We start from the raw sequence: 16,126 nt of genomic DNA, 5'->3' as shown, positions 1-16,126 counted from the left end.
AAGTTATCGCTGGTTGATCGCAGAAGCTTGCAAGTGACGCCATATTTTCCATTATGAATTTACCATTCTTTTAGAGACATGACATAGCTGCGGTCTGTTATTTTGTAACTTTGCATTACCGCTCAATGGGGGGGGGGCATACAGCTACGAAAAATTATGCATATTGTTCCTTGGCAGACCCTACCAATAAAAATATGTCTCCATTATTATCGGAGGTATAGAACTTTAGATATTCCATATTCCGTGTCGGTGCTGGACAGACTGCAGATTTCTGTTAAATTCTTTTGAAGCCAGGGACTAAATCTTCCTCACCTAGGTGTAAATTTATTTCAGGCCTGTGCCACTGGAAAACACACTCTCATGTTAATTGTGTTAGTCGCTCCATTTGTGCTAGCATCTGCCTCTTAGCCACTTCTCCTGTGTGTGCTAATTTGCATAGAAGCAACTGGCCGAAGTGTCAGCTCTTCTCCTTTGACAAATGGTATAGAGGAGGGAGAAAGAAATCCGTAATATTTTCTTGATAGTTTTATGACCTACAGGGACAAATGAAAATACCAAACACACAAAATATGCACTCACAGACAACAGCGGGAAACATCGAAGGGATTAGGAAGGTAAACCAAAATAGAAGAGGATGGGACTATGCACACAACCAAAACACCAAGCAACAGTCACAGAACAACTCCCCTTAACCCCTTAATGACCAGGACAACTTTTATAATTCTGACCAGTGTCACTTTGAGGTAATAACTCTAGAGCTTCACTGGATCCCGCTGATTCTGAGATTTTCGTGACATATTGTACTTCATGATAGTGGTAAAATTTCTTCGATATCACTTGCGTTTATTTGTGAAAAAAAGCGTAAATTTGGTGAAAATTTTGAAAATTTGTAATTTTCAAACTTTTAATTCTTATGCCCTTATATCAGAGAGATACAGTACAGACCAAAAGTTTGGACACACCTTCTCATTTAAAGATTTTTCTGTATTTTCTTGACTATGAAAATTGTACATTCACACTGAAGGCATCAAAACTATGAATTACCACATGTGGAATTATATACTTACCAAAAAAGTGTGAAACAACTGAAAATATGTCTTATATTCTAGGGTCTTCACAGTAGCCACCTTTTGCTTTGATGACTGCTTTGCACACTCTTGGCATTCTCTTGATGAGCTTCAAGAGGTAACAGTGTAACGCCCCCCAGCGTCAGAAAATCTTCGGGGTCTCAGCTACCAGGGGGTAACTGAGACCCTGGAGAACATAATCAAGGCCAGTTTTTATGGTCAGCTGTCACATGATCGCCGTTATTCACCAAATAATGACAATCAAATAAAAAAAAGTCTGATTGTAAAATTCATTTCTCTCCCCTCTGATATGATCTAACATAAGAAAGAAGAGAGAAATGGGGTCCCAGAGCCCCCTATGGTACCTTAGGTACTGGATCCATAATCCCCCAGCCCTTCTCCTTCTTCTGCCGAAAGAAAATGGCGGACGCATGCGCAGTGCGCCCACCTAGATCAGCCTCCCTGCACCCGGCAACAGCAGGGATTTTTCTCATTGACTGATGGGTTTTGATTACTGTGAGACCCTATCACAGTGATCAAAAGCCCCCAATAATAGTTTCAATAAATCTCCTAAACATCATTGATCACCCCCTCCCTTCCGTGTCATCCCCCTTGTCAGATTACATCTTTTTTTTTTTAAATAATTATCTTTTTCATTCCTTGCAGTTAGGGCTAGGCTTTATAGGGTCAGCGTTACTAGGATTAGGGATAATAGTTAAAAGTAAAAGAAAGAAAAATACTAGTTAGATTAGGATTAGGTCTAGTAGTGTTAGATTAGGATTAGGTCTAGTAGTGTTAGATTAGGGTTAGGTCTAGTAGTGTTAGATTAGGGTTAGGTTTAGTAGTGTTAGATTAGGGTTAGGTCTAGTAGTGTTAGATTAGGGTTAGGTCTAGTAGTGTTAGATTAGGGTTAGGTCTAGTAGTGTTAGATTAGGGTTAGATTAGGGTTAGGTCTAGTAGTGTTAGATTAGGGTTAGGTCTAGTAGTGTTAGATTAGGATTAGGTCTAGTAGTGTTAGATTAGGATTAGGTCTAGTAGTGTTAGATTAGGATTAGGTCTAGTAGTGTTAGATTAGGGTTAGGTTTAGTAGTGTTAGATTAGGGTTAGGTTTAGTAGTGTTAGATTAGGGTTAGGTCTAGTAGTGTTAGATTAGGGTTAGGTCTAGTAGTGTTAGATTAGGGTTAGGTCTAGTAGTGTTAGATTAGGGTTAGATTAGGGTTAGGTCTAGTAGTGTTAGATTAGGGTTAGGTCTAGTAGTGTTAGATTAGGATTAGGTCTAGTAGTGTTAGATTAGGATTAGGTCTAGTAGTGTTAGATTAGGGTTAGGTTTAGTAGTGTTAGATTAGGGTTAGGTTTAGTAGTGTTAGATTAGGGTTAGGTCTAGTAGTGTTAGATTAGGGTTAGGTCTAGTAGTGTTAGATTAGGGTTAGGTCTAGTAGTGTTAGATTAGGGTTAGATTAGGGTTAGGTCTAGTAGTGTTAGATTAGGGTTAGGTCTAGTAGTGTTAGATTAGGATTAGGTCTAGTAGTGTTAGATTAGGATTAGGTCTAGTAGTGTTAGATTAGGGTTAGGTCTAGTAGTGTTAGATTAGGGTTAGGTCTAGTAGTGTTAGATTAGGGTTAGGTTTAGTAGTGTTAGATTAGGGTTAGGTCTAGTAGTGTTAGATTAGGGTTAGGTCTAGTAGTGTTAGATTAGGGTTAGGTCTAGTAGTGTTAGATTAGGGTTAGATTAGGGTTAGGTCTAGTAGTGTTAGATTAGGGTTAGGTCTAGTAGTGTTAGATTAGGATTAGGTCTAGTAGTGTTAGATTAGGGTTAGGTTTAGTAGTGTTAGATTAGGGTTAGGTTTAGTAGTGTTAGATTAGGGTTAGGTCTAGTAGTGTTAGATTAGGGTTAGGTCTAGTAGTGTTAGATTAGGGTTAGGTCTAGTAGTGTTAGATTAGGGTTAGATTAGGGTTAGGTCTAGTAGTGTTAGATTAGGGTTAGGTCTAGTAGTGTTAGATTAGGATTAGGTCTAGTAGTGTTAGATTAGGATTAGGTCTAGTAGTGTTAGATTAGGGTTAGGTTTAGTAGTGTTAGATTAGGGTTAGGTTTAGTAGTGTTAGATTAGGGTTAGGTCTAGTAGTGTTAGATTAGGGTTAGGTCTAGTAGTGTTAGATTAGGGTTAGGTCTAGTAGTGTTAGATTAGGGTTAGATTAGGGTTAGGTCTAGTAGTGTTAGATTAGGGTTAGGTCTAGTAGTGTTAGATTAGGATTAGGTCTAGTAGTGTTAGATTAGGGTTAGGTCTAGTAGTGTTAGATTAGGGTTAGGTCTAGTAGTGTTAGATTAGGGTTAGATCTAGTAGTGTTAGATTAGGGTTAGATCTAGTAGTGTTAGATTAGGGTTAGATCTAGTAGTGTTAGATTAGGGTTAGGTCTAGTAGTGTTAGATTAGGTTTAGTAGTGTTAGATTAGGTCTAGTAGTGTTAGGTTAGGTCTAGTAGTGTTAGATTAGGTCTAGTAGTGTTAGATTAGGTCTAGTAGTGTTAGATTAGGTCTAGTAGTGTTAGATTAGGTCTAGTAGTGTTAGATTAGGGTTAGGTTTAGTAGTGTTAGATTAGGGTTAGGTTTAGTAGTGTTAGATTAGGGTTAGGTTTAGTAGTGTTAGATTAAGGTTAGGGTTAGTAGTGTTAGATTAGGGTTAGTAGTGTTAGATTAGGTTTAGTAGTGTTAGATTAGGTTTAGTAGTGTTAGATTAGGTTTAGTAGTGTTAGATTAGGTTTAGTAGTGTTAGATTAGGTTTAGTAGTGTTAGATTAGGTCTAGTAGTGTTAGATTAGGTCTAGTAGTGTTAGATTAGGGTTAGGTCTAGTAGTGTTAGATTAGGGTTAGGTTTAGTAGTGTTAGATTAGGGTTAGGTTTAGTAGTGTTAGATTAGGGTTAGGTTTAGTAGTGTTAGATTAGGGTTAGGTCTAGTAGTGTTAGATTAGGGTTAGGTTTAGTAGTGTTAGATTAGGGTTAGGTTTAGTAGTTAGATTAGGGTTAGGTTTAGTAGTGTTAGATTAGGGTTAGGGTTAGTAGTGTTAGATTAGGGTTAGTAGTGTTAGATTAGGGTTAGTAGTGTTAGATTAGGTTTAGTAGTGTTAGATTAGGTTTAGTAGTGTTAGATTAGGTCTAGTAGTGTTAGATTAGGTCTAGTAGTGTTAGATTAGGGTTAGGTCTAGTAGTGTTAGATTAGGGTTAGGTCTAGTAGTGTTAGATTAGGGTTAGGTCTAGTAGTGTTAGATTAGGGTTAGATTAGGATTAGGTCTAGTAGTGTTAGATTAGGATTAGGTCTAGTAGTGTTAGATTAGGGTTAGGTCTAGTAGTGTTAGATTAGGGTTAGGTCTAGTAGTGTTAGATTAGGGTTAGGTCTAGTAGTGTTAGATTAGGGTTAGGTCTAGTAGTGTTAGATTAGGGTTAGGTCTAGTAGTGTTAGATTAGGGTTAGGTCTAGTAGTGTTAGATTAGGGTTAGGTCTAGTAGTGTTAGATTAGGGTTAGGTCTAGTAGTGTTAGATTAGGGTTAGGTCTAGTAGTGTTAGATTAGGGTTAGGTCTAGTAGTGTTAGATTAGGGTTAGATTAGGGTTAGGTCTAGTAGTGTTAGATTAGGATTAGGTCTAGTAGTGTTAGATTAGGATTAGGTCTAGTAGTGTTAGATTAGGGTTAGGTCTAGTAGTGTTCGATTAGGGTTAGGTCTAGTAGTGTTAGATTAGGGTTAGATCTAGTAGTGTTAGATTAGGGTTAGATCTAGTAGTGTTAGATTAGGGTTAGGTCTAGTAGTGTTAGATTAGGTTTAGTAGTGTTAGATTAGGTTTAGTAGTGTTAGATTAGGTCTAGTAGTGTTAGGTTAGGTCTAGTAGTGTTAGATTAGGTCTAGTAGTGTTAGATTAGGTCTAGTAGTGTTAGATTAGGTCTAGTAGTGTTAGATTAGGTCTAGTAGTGTTAGATTAGGGTTAGGTTTAGTAGTGTTAGATTAGGGTTAGGTTTAGTAGTGTTAGATTAGGGTTAGGTTTAGTAGTGTTAGATTAGGGTTAGGGTTAGTAGTGTTAGATTAGGGTTAGTAGTGTTAGATTAGGGTTAGTAGTGTTAGATTAGGGTTAGTAGTGTTAGATTAGGGTTAGTAGTGTTAGATTAGGTTTAGTAGTGTTAGATTAGGTCTAGTAGTGTTAGATTAGGTCTAGTAGTGTTAGATTAGGTCTAGTAGTGTTAGATTAGGGTTAGGTCTAGTAGTGTTAGATTAGGGTTAGGTCTAGTAGTGTTAGATTAGGGTTAGGTCTAGTAGTGTTAGATTAGGGTTAGGTCTAGTAGTGTTAGATTAGGGTTAGGTTTAGTAGTGTTAGATTAGGGTTAGGTTTAGTAGTGTTAGATTAGGGTTAGGTTTAGTAGTGTTAGATTAGGGTTAGGTCTAGTAGTGTTAGATTAGGGTTAGGTCTAGTAGTGTTAGATTAGGGTTAGGTCTAGTAGTGTTAGATTAGGATTAGGTCTAGTAGTGTTAAATTAGGGTTAGGTCTAGTAGTGTTAGATTAGGGTTAGGTCTAGTAGTGTTAGATTAGGGTTAGGTCTAGTAGTGTTAGATTAGGGTTAGGTCTAGTAGTGTTAGATTAGGGTTAGGTCTAGTAGTGTTAGATTAGGGTTAGGTCTAGTAGTGTTAGATTAGGGTTAGGTCTAGTAGTGTTAGATTAGGGTTAGATTAGGGTTAGGTCTAGTAGTGTTAGATTAGGGTTAGGTCTAGTAGTGTTAGATTAGGATTAGGTCTAGTAGTGTTAGATTAGGGTTAGGTCTAGTAGTGTTAGATTAGGGTTAGGTCTAGTAGTGTTAGATTAGGGTTAGATCTAGTAGTGTTAGATTAGGGTTAGATCTAGTAGTGTTAGATTAGGGTTAGATCTAGTAGTGTTAGATTAGGGTTAGGTCTAGTAGTGTTAGATTAGGGTTAGTAGTGTTAGATTAGGTTTAGTAGTGTTAGATTAGGTTTAGTAGTGTTAGGTTAGGTCTAGTAGTGTTAGGTTAGGTCTAGTAGTGTTAGGTTAGGTCTAGTAGTGTTAGATTAGGTCTAGTAGTGTTAGATTAGGTCTAGTAGTGTTAGATTAGGGTTAGGTTTAGTAGTGTTAGATTAGGGTTAGGGTTAGTAGTGTTAGATTAGGGTTAGTAGTGTTAGATTAGGTCTAGTAGTGTTAGATTAGGTCTAGTAGTGTTAGATTAGGTCTAGTAGTGTTAGATTAGGTCTAGTAGTGTTAGATTAGGTCTAGTAGTGTTAGATTAGGTCTAGTAGTGTTAGATTAGGTCTAGTAGTGTTAGATTAAGATTAGGTCTAGTAGTGTTAGATTAAGATTAGGTCTAGTAGTGTTAGATTAAGATTAGGTCTAGTAGTGTTAGATTAGGGTTAGGTCTAGTAGTGTTAGATTAGGGTTAGGTCTAGTAGTGTTAGATTAGGGTTAGGTTTAGTAGTGTTAGATTAGGGTTAGGTTTAGTAGTGTTAGATTAGGGTTAGGTTTAGTAGTGTTAGATTAGGGTTAGGTCTAGTAGTGTTAGATTAGGGTTAGGTCTAGTAGTGTTAGATTAGGGTTAGGTCTAGTAGTGTTAGGTTAGGTCTAGTAGTGTTAGATTAGGTCTAGTAGTGTTAGATTAGGGTTAGGTCTAGTAGTGTTAGATTAGGGTTAGGTCTAGTAGTGCCGTCGGTCAGTGCCGGGGTTACAGCCACCTGTATGTACTGAGCGGTGATTGAAGCTGCACCAGTTGTGCCTTGATCGCCAGGAGGAATAAAGTTAATTTCCTCCCGGCAGCCGGGCTTCCAGTGCAGCGGCCTCACAGCTCCAGAACACTATTGACCTGCAGATTACCCCCGTTTCTCCAGATTAATCCCATATCTCCATATTCCTGCCTTGGAGTAGATTTGAGAGGCAGATGCCGTTGTAGGATAATGTGCGTATGTCAGCACCTTGTAACTAAATGGAGATAAAGCGGCGTGTGAACAAGTTCTGAGGGGAGGTTGGACATATGACTGCATGTATGGTGACAGCGCAGGAGATGATAATCCTGAGTGGAGGGTTTATGACGAAGGATCTGAACTTCAGCCCCGGCGACGTGTAGATCGCATCTCCAGAATTAGTGAAAACTGTTTGTACCCTGGAGTTACAGTAAGTGCCGACACAACTTTTTTATGGGGCAAAATGACAAAACACCGAAAACTAAAAAAAAATCAGAATTTGTTATCATACGAGTTTTGAGGACGTGCGGTCATTGTATTTTTAACCAAATTATCAAATTCACAGCAATAATGGTATAAAGCAGTGATTCGACACATGACTGCTAACATCAAAGGGGACTCGTCTGGGACAGTGAGGGTCCGATGTGATGACTGCAATCCTCACAGAATAGCGCTACGTACACCATTATAAGTATGGTGCCAACAAAGGCGCCCCCAAACACAGTATGATACCCCACGGTGAATTCCTGCACAGTACAGTACCCTCCACATGCACACTATGATGACCCTACTATGTCCCCCCACAAAGTCTGATACCCCCACAGTGACCCCAACACAGTATGATAGCTCCCATGATCCTCCACACACAGTTTGATTGCCCCAACCCTGCCCTCCATATAATATGACGGCCTCCAACACATCCCTCTATATAATATGACGGCCCTCCACAGAGTATAATGGGCCCTACACAACCCTCCACACTGTATAATGGCCCCCACAACCCTCCACACTGTATAATGGCCCCCACAACCCTCCACACTGTATAATGGCCTCCACATAGCCCTCTAAACAGTATAATGGCCCCCACAACCCTTAACACTGTTTAATGGCCTTGTTACCATATAATGGCCCCCACACAGCCCTGCAAACAGTATAATGAGCTTCACACAGTCCTCCACACAGTATAATGCCCCCCTCACAGCCTTCTACACAGTATAATGGCCCCCACACAGTCCTCCACACAGTATAATGGCCCCCACACAGCCTTCCACACGGTATAATGGCCCCCACACAGCCTTCCACACGGTATAATGGCCCCCACACAGCCTTCCACACGGTATAATGGCCCCCACACAGCCTTCCACACGGTATAATGGCCCCCACACAGCCTTCCACACGGTATAATGGCCCCCACACAGCCTTCCACATGGTATAATGGCCCCCACACAGCCTTCCACACGGTATAATGGCCCCCACACAGCCTTCCACACGGTATAATGGCCCCCACACAGCCTTCCACACGGTATAATGGCCCCCACACAGCCTTCCACACGGTATAATGGCCCCCACACAGCCTTCCACACGGTATAATGGCCCCCACACAGCCTTCCACACGGTATAATGGCCCCCACACAGCCTTCCACACGGTATAATGGCCCCCACACAGCCTTCCACACGGTATAATGGCCCCCACACAGCCTTCCACACGGTATAATGGCCCCCACACAGCCTTCCACACGGTATAATGGCCCCCACACAGCCTTCCACACGGTATAATGGCCCCCACACAGCCTTCCACACGGTATAATGGCCCCCACACAGCCTTCCACACGGTATAATGGCCCCCACACAGCCTTCCACACGGTATAATGGCCCCCACACAGCCTTCCACACGGTATAATGGCCCCCACACAGCCTTCCACACGGTATAATGGCCCCCACACAGCCTTCCACACGGTATAATGGCCCCCACACAGCCTTCCACACGGTATAATGGCCCCCACACAGCCTTCCACACGGTATAATGGCCCCCACACAGCCTTCCACACGGTATAATGGCCCCCACACAGCCTTCCACACGGTATAATGGCCCTCACACAGCCTTCCACACGGTATAATGGCCCTCACACAGCCTTCCACACGGTATAATGGCCCCCACACAGCCTTCCACACGGTATAATGGCCCCCACACAGCCTTCCACACGGTATAATGGCCCCCACACAGCCTTCCACACGGTATAATGGCCCCCACACAGCCTTCCACACGGTATAATGGCCCCCACACAGCCTTCCACATGGTATAATGGCCCCCACACAGCCTTCTACATGCTATAATGGTGTGAGCGGGGGCATCTATGGCTTGGGTAGCTGTGGTGTGAGCAAGACATTTATGATGCGGGCAGGAGCAGCTGTGATGTGGGCAAAGGCAGATGTGTGAGGGAGCAGCTATGGTGTGGGCGGTGGTAGCTGTGGCATGGATGGATGGGAGCAGCTATAACATGGGTGGGGAATCTATGGTGTTGGCGGAAGCAGCTGTGATGTGGGTGGGGGGAGCTCTGGTGTGAGCGGGGGCATTTATGGCATGGGCGGGAGCAGCTGTAGTGTGGATGGGACATCTATGGCATGGGCGGAAGCAGCTGTGGTGTGGGTGGGGGCAGCTCTGGTGTGAGCAGGGCATCTATGGCGTGGACGGGGCTGCTTGGGTGTGAGCGGGGGCATCTATGGCAGTGCAGCTGTGGTGGGGATGGGAGCAGCTGTGGTGAGGGCATCTATGGCACGGGCCAGGCAGCTTTCTCAGCTTTGCTTCATGCTACATATATGAACTCTTGTCAGAACGGCTGCCCCCAGTAACCTCAGTGACATCGAGGACTCGGGGGTGGGGGGGTGGGGGGGCTCTGTGTCAGAACAGCTGCCCCAGTAACCTCAGTGATATCGAGGACTCAGGGGTCTGTGTCAGAACGGCTGCCCCAGTGACCTTAGTGACATCGAGGACTGGGGGGGGGGGGCCTCTGTGTCAGAAAGGCTGCCTCCAGTAACCTCAGTGATATCGAGGACTCGGGGGGGCTCTGTGTCAGAACGGCGTCCCCCAGTAACCTCAGTGACTTCGAGGACTCGGGGGGGGCTCTGTGTCAGAACGGCTGCCCCCAGTAACCTCAGTGATTTCGAGGACTCGGGGGGGCTCTGTGTCAGAACGGCGTCCCCCAGTAACATCAGTGACATCGAGGACTCGGGGGGGGCTCTGTGTCAGAATGGCTGCCCCCAGTAACCTCAGTGACTTCGAGGACTTGGGGGTCTCTGTGTCAAATCTGCTGCCCTCTGTAACCTCAGTGACATCGAGGACTCTGGGGTCTCTGTGCCCCTGTGCCTTCCACTCTGTGCCCCTGTGATGCCTGCTGTGCCTCTGTGACGCCCTCTCTGTGTCCCGCTCTGTGTCCCTGTGATGGCTGCTGTGCCTCTGTGACGCCCTCTCTGTCCCTGTGACGCCCGCTCTGTGCCTTCCACTCTGTGTCCCTGTGATGGCTGCTGTGCCTCTGTGACGCCCGCTCTGTCCCGCTCTGTGACGCCCGCTTTGTGCCTTCCACTCTGTGTCCCTGTGATGGCTGCTGTGCCTCTGTGACGCCCGCTCTGTCCCGCTCTGTGCTCTGTGATGCCCGCTCTGTGCCTTCCACTCTGTGTCCCTGTGATGGCTGCTGTGCCTCTGTGACGCCCGCTCTGTGCCCCTGTGACGCCCGCTCTGTGCCCTGTGACGCCCGCTCTGTGCCCTGTGACGCCCGCTCTGTGCCCTGTGACGCCCGCTCTGTGCCCTGTGATGCCCGCTCTGTCCCGCTCTGTGCCCTGTGGCGCCCGCTCTGTGCCTTCCACTCTGTGCCCCTGTGATGCCTGCTGTGCCTCTGTGACGCCCGCTCTCTGACGCCCGCTCTGTGCCTTCCACTCTGTGCCCCTGTGATGCCGCTCTGTGCCCCTGTGATGCCGCTCTGTGCCCCTGTGATGCCGCCCGCTCTGTGCCGCCGGCTCTGTGCCCTGTGACGCCCGCTCTGTGCCCTGTGACGCCCGCTCTGTGCCCCTGTGATGCCTGCTGTGCCTCTGTGACGCCCTCTCTGTGTCCCGCTCTGTGTCCCTGTGATGGCTGCTGTGCCTCTGTGACGCCCGCTCTGTCCCTGTGACGCCCGCTCTGTGCCTTCCACTCTGTGTCCCTGTGATGGCTGCTGTGCCTCTGTGACGCCCGCTCTGTCCCGCTCTGTGCTCTGTGACGCCCGCTCTGTGCCTTCCACTCTGTGTCCCTGTGACGCCCGCTCTGTGCCCTGTGACGCCCGCTCTGTGCCCTGTGACGCCCGCTCTGTGCCCTGTGACGCCCGCTCTGTCCCGCTCTGTGCCCTGTGGCGCCCGCTCTGTGCCTTCCACTCTGTGCCCCTGTGATGCCTGCTGTGCCTCTGTGACGCCCGCTCTCTGACGCCCGCTCTGTGCCTTCCACTCTGTGCCCCTGTGATGCCGCTCTGTGCCCCTGTGATGCCGCTCTGTGCCCCTGTGATGCCGCCCGCTCTGTGACGCCCGCTCTGTGTCCCGTGCTGTGCCCCTGTGACGCCGCTCTGTGCCCTGTGACGCCCGCTCTGTGTCCCGCGCTCTGTGTGCCCCTGTGTCCCGCGCTCTGTGTGCCCCTGTGTCCCGCGCTCTGTGTGCCCGGGCTGGAGTGACCCATGTAAGTTGTGAGCATAGCTTTCTGTGCAATGGGGGTGTGATATCAGCGGCCCAAAGTCACTTAACCCTTTCCATAGGGCCCTTTGCTGCCACTTTTGGGCCACGTTTCTCCATCGTGCAGGGTGTTCTCGCCCCGCAGAGGATTCTGTTATGGAGATTATTTCTGATTATTAAACCTGTAAACGACAAAAAAGAAAAGTTTGCAAATAAGAAACCAACTTCAGCCTCGTCCGCTCCGACTAACTACACTTGCTCAGGCATGCGGTTCACACCCTGTGGGGCGATGGGAGTGGAGATAATGGGCCGCCAGAGTCTGAGTCCAGAGTCCTGTGTGCCAGGGCTGCCATCCAGTGGCGGGAGGGGGACACCTGCCTGTAGCCACGGAGGAAACACAATGACGTAGAAGAATTGCAGAGTTTCTGTGCTTGTGGCTCCTGTGGGGGCGGCCGGGCGGCTTGTCACAGCTCTACCCTCCCGGGCTTCATTGTGCCTTGTATTCAGGGCCTGTTTTGGGCAAAGTGAGGCCCTAGGAAAAAGTTTAAAGTGGGGCCCCAAATGCTCACATATTCCACCATCGCACAAACATTTTGGTTGTATTTATAATGCACACCTCATAATCCTCCATATAGTATAATACACTCCCCATAGTCCTCCATATTGTATAATACACTCTCCATAGTCCTCCATATAGTGTAATGCACTCCTCATAGTCCTCCATACAGTATAATACACTCCTCATAGTCCTCCATATAGTATAATACACTCCCCATAGTCCTCCATACAGTATTATACACTCCTCATAGTCCTCCATATAGTATAATACACTCCCCATAGTCATCCATATAGTATAATACACTCCCCATAGTCCTCCATATAGTATAATGCACTCCCCATAGTCCTCCACATAATATAATGCACTCCCCATAGTCCTCCATATAGTATAATACACTCCCCATAGTCCTCCATATAGTATAATACACTCCCCATAGTCCTCCATATAGTATAATGCACTCCATATAGTCCCCCATATAGTATAATGCACTCCCTATAGTCCTCCATATAGTATAATGCACTCCATATAGTCCTCCATATAGTATAATACACTCCCCATAGTCCTCCATATAGTATAATGCACTCCATATAGTCCCCCATATAGTATAATGCAGGGGTCGACAAAGTTGTTCAAAATCTAGGAGCCAGAATTTTTTTTGTTGACAAACTGTACATATAGACCCCCTCACACACGGCGTCTCCCCGGGGAGCACGGCCTTTGTATGTACTTACACAGGTAGCGGGAGATGAGAACGGGCCCCCGGCCACAGCGATCCTTCCCCCCAGGGCCGGCTCCAGGTTTTTCTGGGCCCCGGGCGAAAGAGTCTCAGTGGGCCCTTTTAACACATACACGATTCATGATGCACAGATACGGCGGAGAAATATATATATATATATATATATATATATATATATATATATATATATATATATATATATATATATATATATATATATATATATATATATATATATATATATATATATATATATATATATATATATATATATATATATAATTTATTACACATGGCCCAGCCTGCCCCCTCATCCTTCACATACGCAGACATATGCGCGCGCACACACGGTACGCAGACATATGCGCGCGCACGCACGGTAGGCAGACATATGCGCGCGCACGCACGGTAGGCAGACATATGCGCGCGCACGCACGGTAGGCAGACATATGCGCGCGCACGCACGGTAGGCAGACATATGCGCGCGCACGCACGGTAGGCAGACATATGCGCACGCACGGTAGGCAGACATATGCGCGCGCGCGCACGCACGGTAGGCAGACATATGCGCGCGCACGCACGGTAGGCAGACATATGCGCGCGCACGCACGGTAGGCAGACATATGCGCGCGCACGCACGGTACGCAGACATACGTACACATAGATAAAACAGACAAATATATATACACAGTCATATACACTGACATTCACATACATGCACTCACACAGACCCATTACTAATATTTTTAATATGGGGATTGGGGAAGCCTCACTCACCTGTCCCCGGTCCAGTGTCCTGTCCAGCAGCTCCTCGGGTATGGGGCAGTGCAGGGCCCCCGGCGTGTCACAGACTTCATGGCCCTGGAACATCAGAGGGGCCCACTTGCGGTCGGGTCCGGGCCCCTCCCGCCCATCTGTGCAGGACCTCCGCTCCGACGGTGTTTGATTGACGGCACTCCCCCAGACATGGCCGCGCGCTGTGCGGCTGTGTCTGCTAGTAATGACGCGGCAGGAGCGACACACAAGCACAATTAAAGGTGCAGTGCCGTCGACCCTGCCGTGTCATTACTAGCAGACACAGCCGGACAGCGCGCGGCCATGTCTGGGGGAAGTGCCGGCAATCAAGGAGCGCCTGCGTCCCTGAACAGGTGCCGAGGAAGCGGCCAGGGCCCCGACAGTGAGTGGGCGGGTGGGTGTGTGGGCCCGGCCCCGACAGTGAGTGGGTGGGTGGGTGTGGGCCCGGCCCCGACAGTGTGTGGGCCCGGCCCCGACAGTGAGTGGGCGGGTGGGTGTGTGGGCCCGAGCCCCGACAGTGAGTGGGCGGCTGGGCCCCTCTGATTTTCCAGGGCCCCGGCACTTGCCCGGGTACGCCGGGTGCTGACGCCGGCCCTGCTTCCCCCGTAACCCAACTCTCCCTGTCCAGTCCCGGAGCATAAGGGGGGCGGAGCAAAGTGGAGAAGGCGGCCTGAGCGATACTGTCCCTGCTTCCTCCGATTGGATGACTCCGTGCAGGAGGTGGGATTGGATTGAGAGTATTTTTTTTCTTCTCAACTCCTCAGCTCCTCAAGCACCAGGCAACATTTTCTAGGCGCCAGACAACATTTTCTAGGCGCCACTGGCGACCAGGCGCCTGGGTTTGTCGAGCCCTGGTATAATGCACTCCCCATAGTCATCCATACAGTATAATGCACTCCCCATAGTCCTTCATACAGTATAATGCACTCCCCATAGGCCTCCATACAGTATAATGCACTCCCCATAGGCCTCCATACAGTATAATGCACTCCCCATAGGCCTCCATACAGTATAATGCACTCCCCATAGGCCTCCATACAGTATAATGCACTCCCCATAGGCCTCCATACAGTATAATGCACTCCCCATAGGCCTCCATACAGTATAATGCACTCCCCATAGTCATCCATACAGTATAATGCACTCCCCATAGTCCTCCATATAGTATAATGCACTCCCCATAGTCCTCCATATAGTATAATGCTCTCTCCATAGTCCTCCATATAGTATAATGCACTCCACATAGTCCTCCATATAGTATAATGCTCTCCCCATAGGCCTCCATATAGTATAATGCACTCCCCATAGTCATCCATACAGTATAATGCACTCCCCATAGTCCTCCATATAGTATAATACACTCACTCCCCATAGGCCTCCATATTGTATAATGCACTCCCCATAGGCCTCCATATTGTATAATGCACTCCCCATAGGCCTCCATATTGTATAATGCACTCCCCATAGGCCTCCATACAGTATAATGCACTCCCCATAGTCATCCATACAGTATAATGCACTCCTCATAGTCCTCTATATAGTCGGATACACTCCCCTTAGTCCTCCATATAGTATAGAGTATAATGCAGCCTCCCCCCCATAGAGTATAATGCAGCCTCCCCCCCATAGAGTATAATGCAGCCTCCCCCCCATAGAGTATAATGCAGCCTCCCCCCCATAGAGTATAATGCAGCCCCCCAAGTCCTGCAGTATTATAGCGACCCCTCCTCCTCGCTCCCCGCTGCACCGGTGTCCGCAGAGCGTCTCGGCAGCTCCACTGCCGGCACAGCGTGGCGCGTCATCACGTCAGCTGCTGGCAGAGGGGGAATGATGGAAGAGCGAGCGTCACATGACACTCTTTCCTCCATCATTGCTTTGAACTGTAATGCAATACAGCTGAATGTGCTATGCAGAAGGAGGGGAGGGGGGCCAGCCAGGGTCCGACTGGGGTGTCTGGGGCCCACAGGGGGAATTGACCCTCGGGGCCCACCCTACAGCAATATGCAAATGCCTGTTAGCCGTTATCCCTGTTATACTGGAGCGTCGGCTGTAAATCACAGGCGGCTCCGGCACATACACTGTGCACACTATAACTGGGATGTAGAATTACTGTAATTTGCATTAAAGGGCTTCTTTGGTTAAAACAAGTTATCACGATCCATGGGATCCACAGGATCGGTGATCACTTATTGATCGTTTGGGTCCGAACATTGGAAAACGCACCTATGGGAAGAATGGGGACGTTTTATCCCTGACAGGACACTTATCCCCATTTTAAAATGCAGCGACAGCTGCAACGTCTGACCGCAGCTCTATTCATTCTCTTGGGGGCTTCCAAGAAAGAGCAGCGCTCACAGCCACTGAGGGAATGAATGGATCAGTGGTCGCATCTCACATGCCACTCCAGTCTAATGGGGATAAAAGCTCCACATTCTGCCGATCGGTGCAGGTCCCAGCAGTCAGACCCCACCAATCAATAACTTATCACTTATCCTGTGGAAAGGTGATTACTTGTTTTCCCCGGAGAACCCCTGTAAGTGCATCTTGTTCCTAGTATTTAA

At 47.3% G+C, this 16,126-nt stretch overlaps 1 protein-coding gene across 1 annotated transcript in view; it reads left to right on the top strand.

The window, feature by feature from the left end:
• The first annotated feature begins 7,069 nt into the window (after positions 1–7,069).
• Positions 7,070–16,126, top strand: part of LOC141157139 (fatty-acid amide hydrolase 1-like) — a 150,775-nt gene continuing 141,718 nt past the window's right edge. The window contains exon 1 of the mRNA XM_073644040.1: positions 7,070–7,216. Within this exon, the coding sequence (XP_073500141.1) occupies positions 7,085–7,216 (132 nt within the window). The 5' untranslated portion in view covers positions 7,070–7,084. The remainder of the gene's footprint in view (positions 7,217–16,126) is intronic.

The sequence above is a fragment of the Phyllobates terribilis genome, unplaced genomic scaffold, assembly GCF_046119375.1.
Source record: "Phyllobates terribilis strain yellow unplaced genomic scaffold, ASM4611937v1 Scaffold_8__6_contigs__length_399053987, whole genome shotgun sequence".
In the NCBI taxonomy this organism is placed as follows: domain Eukaryota; kingdom Metazoa; phylum Chordata; class Amphibia; order Anura; family Dendrobatidae; genus Phyllobates; species Phyllobates terribilis.
Note: the sequence above shows the minus strand (reverse complement) of the source record. Positions and strands in the feature narration are given on the sequence as shown.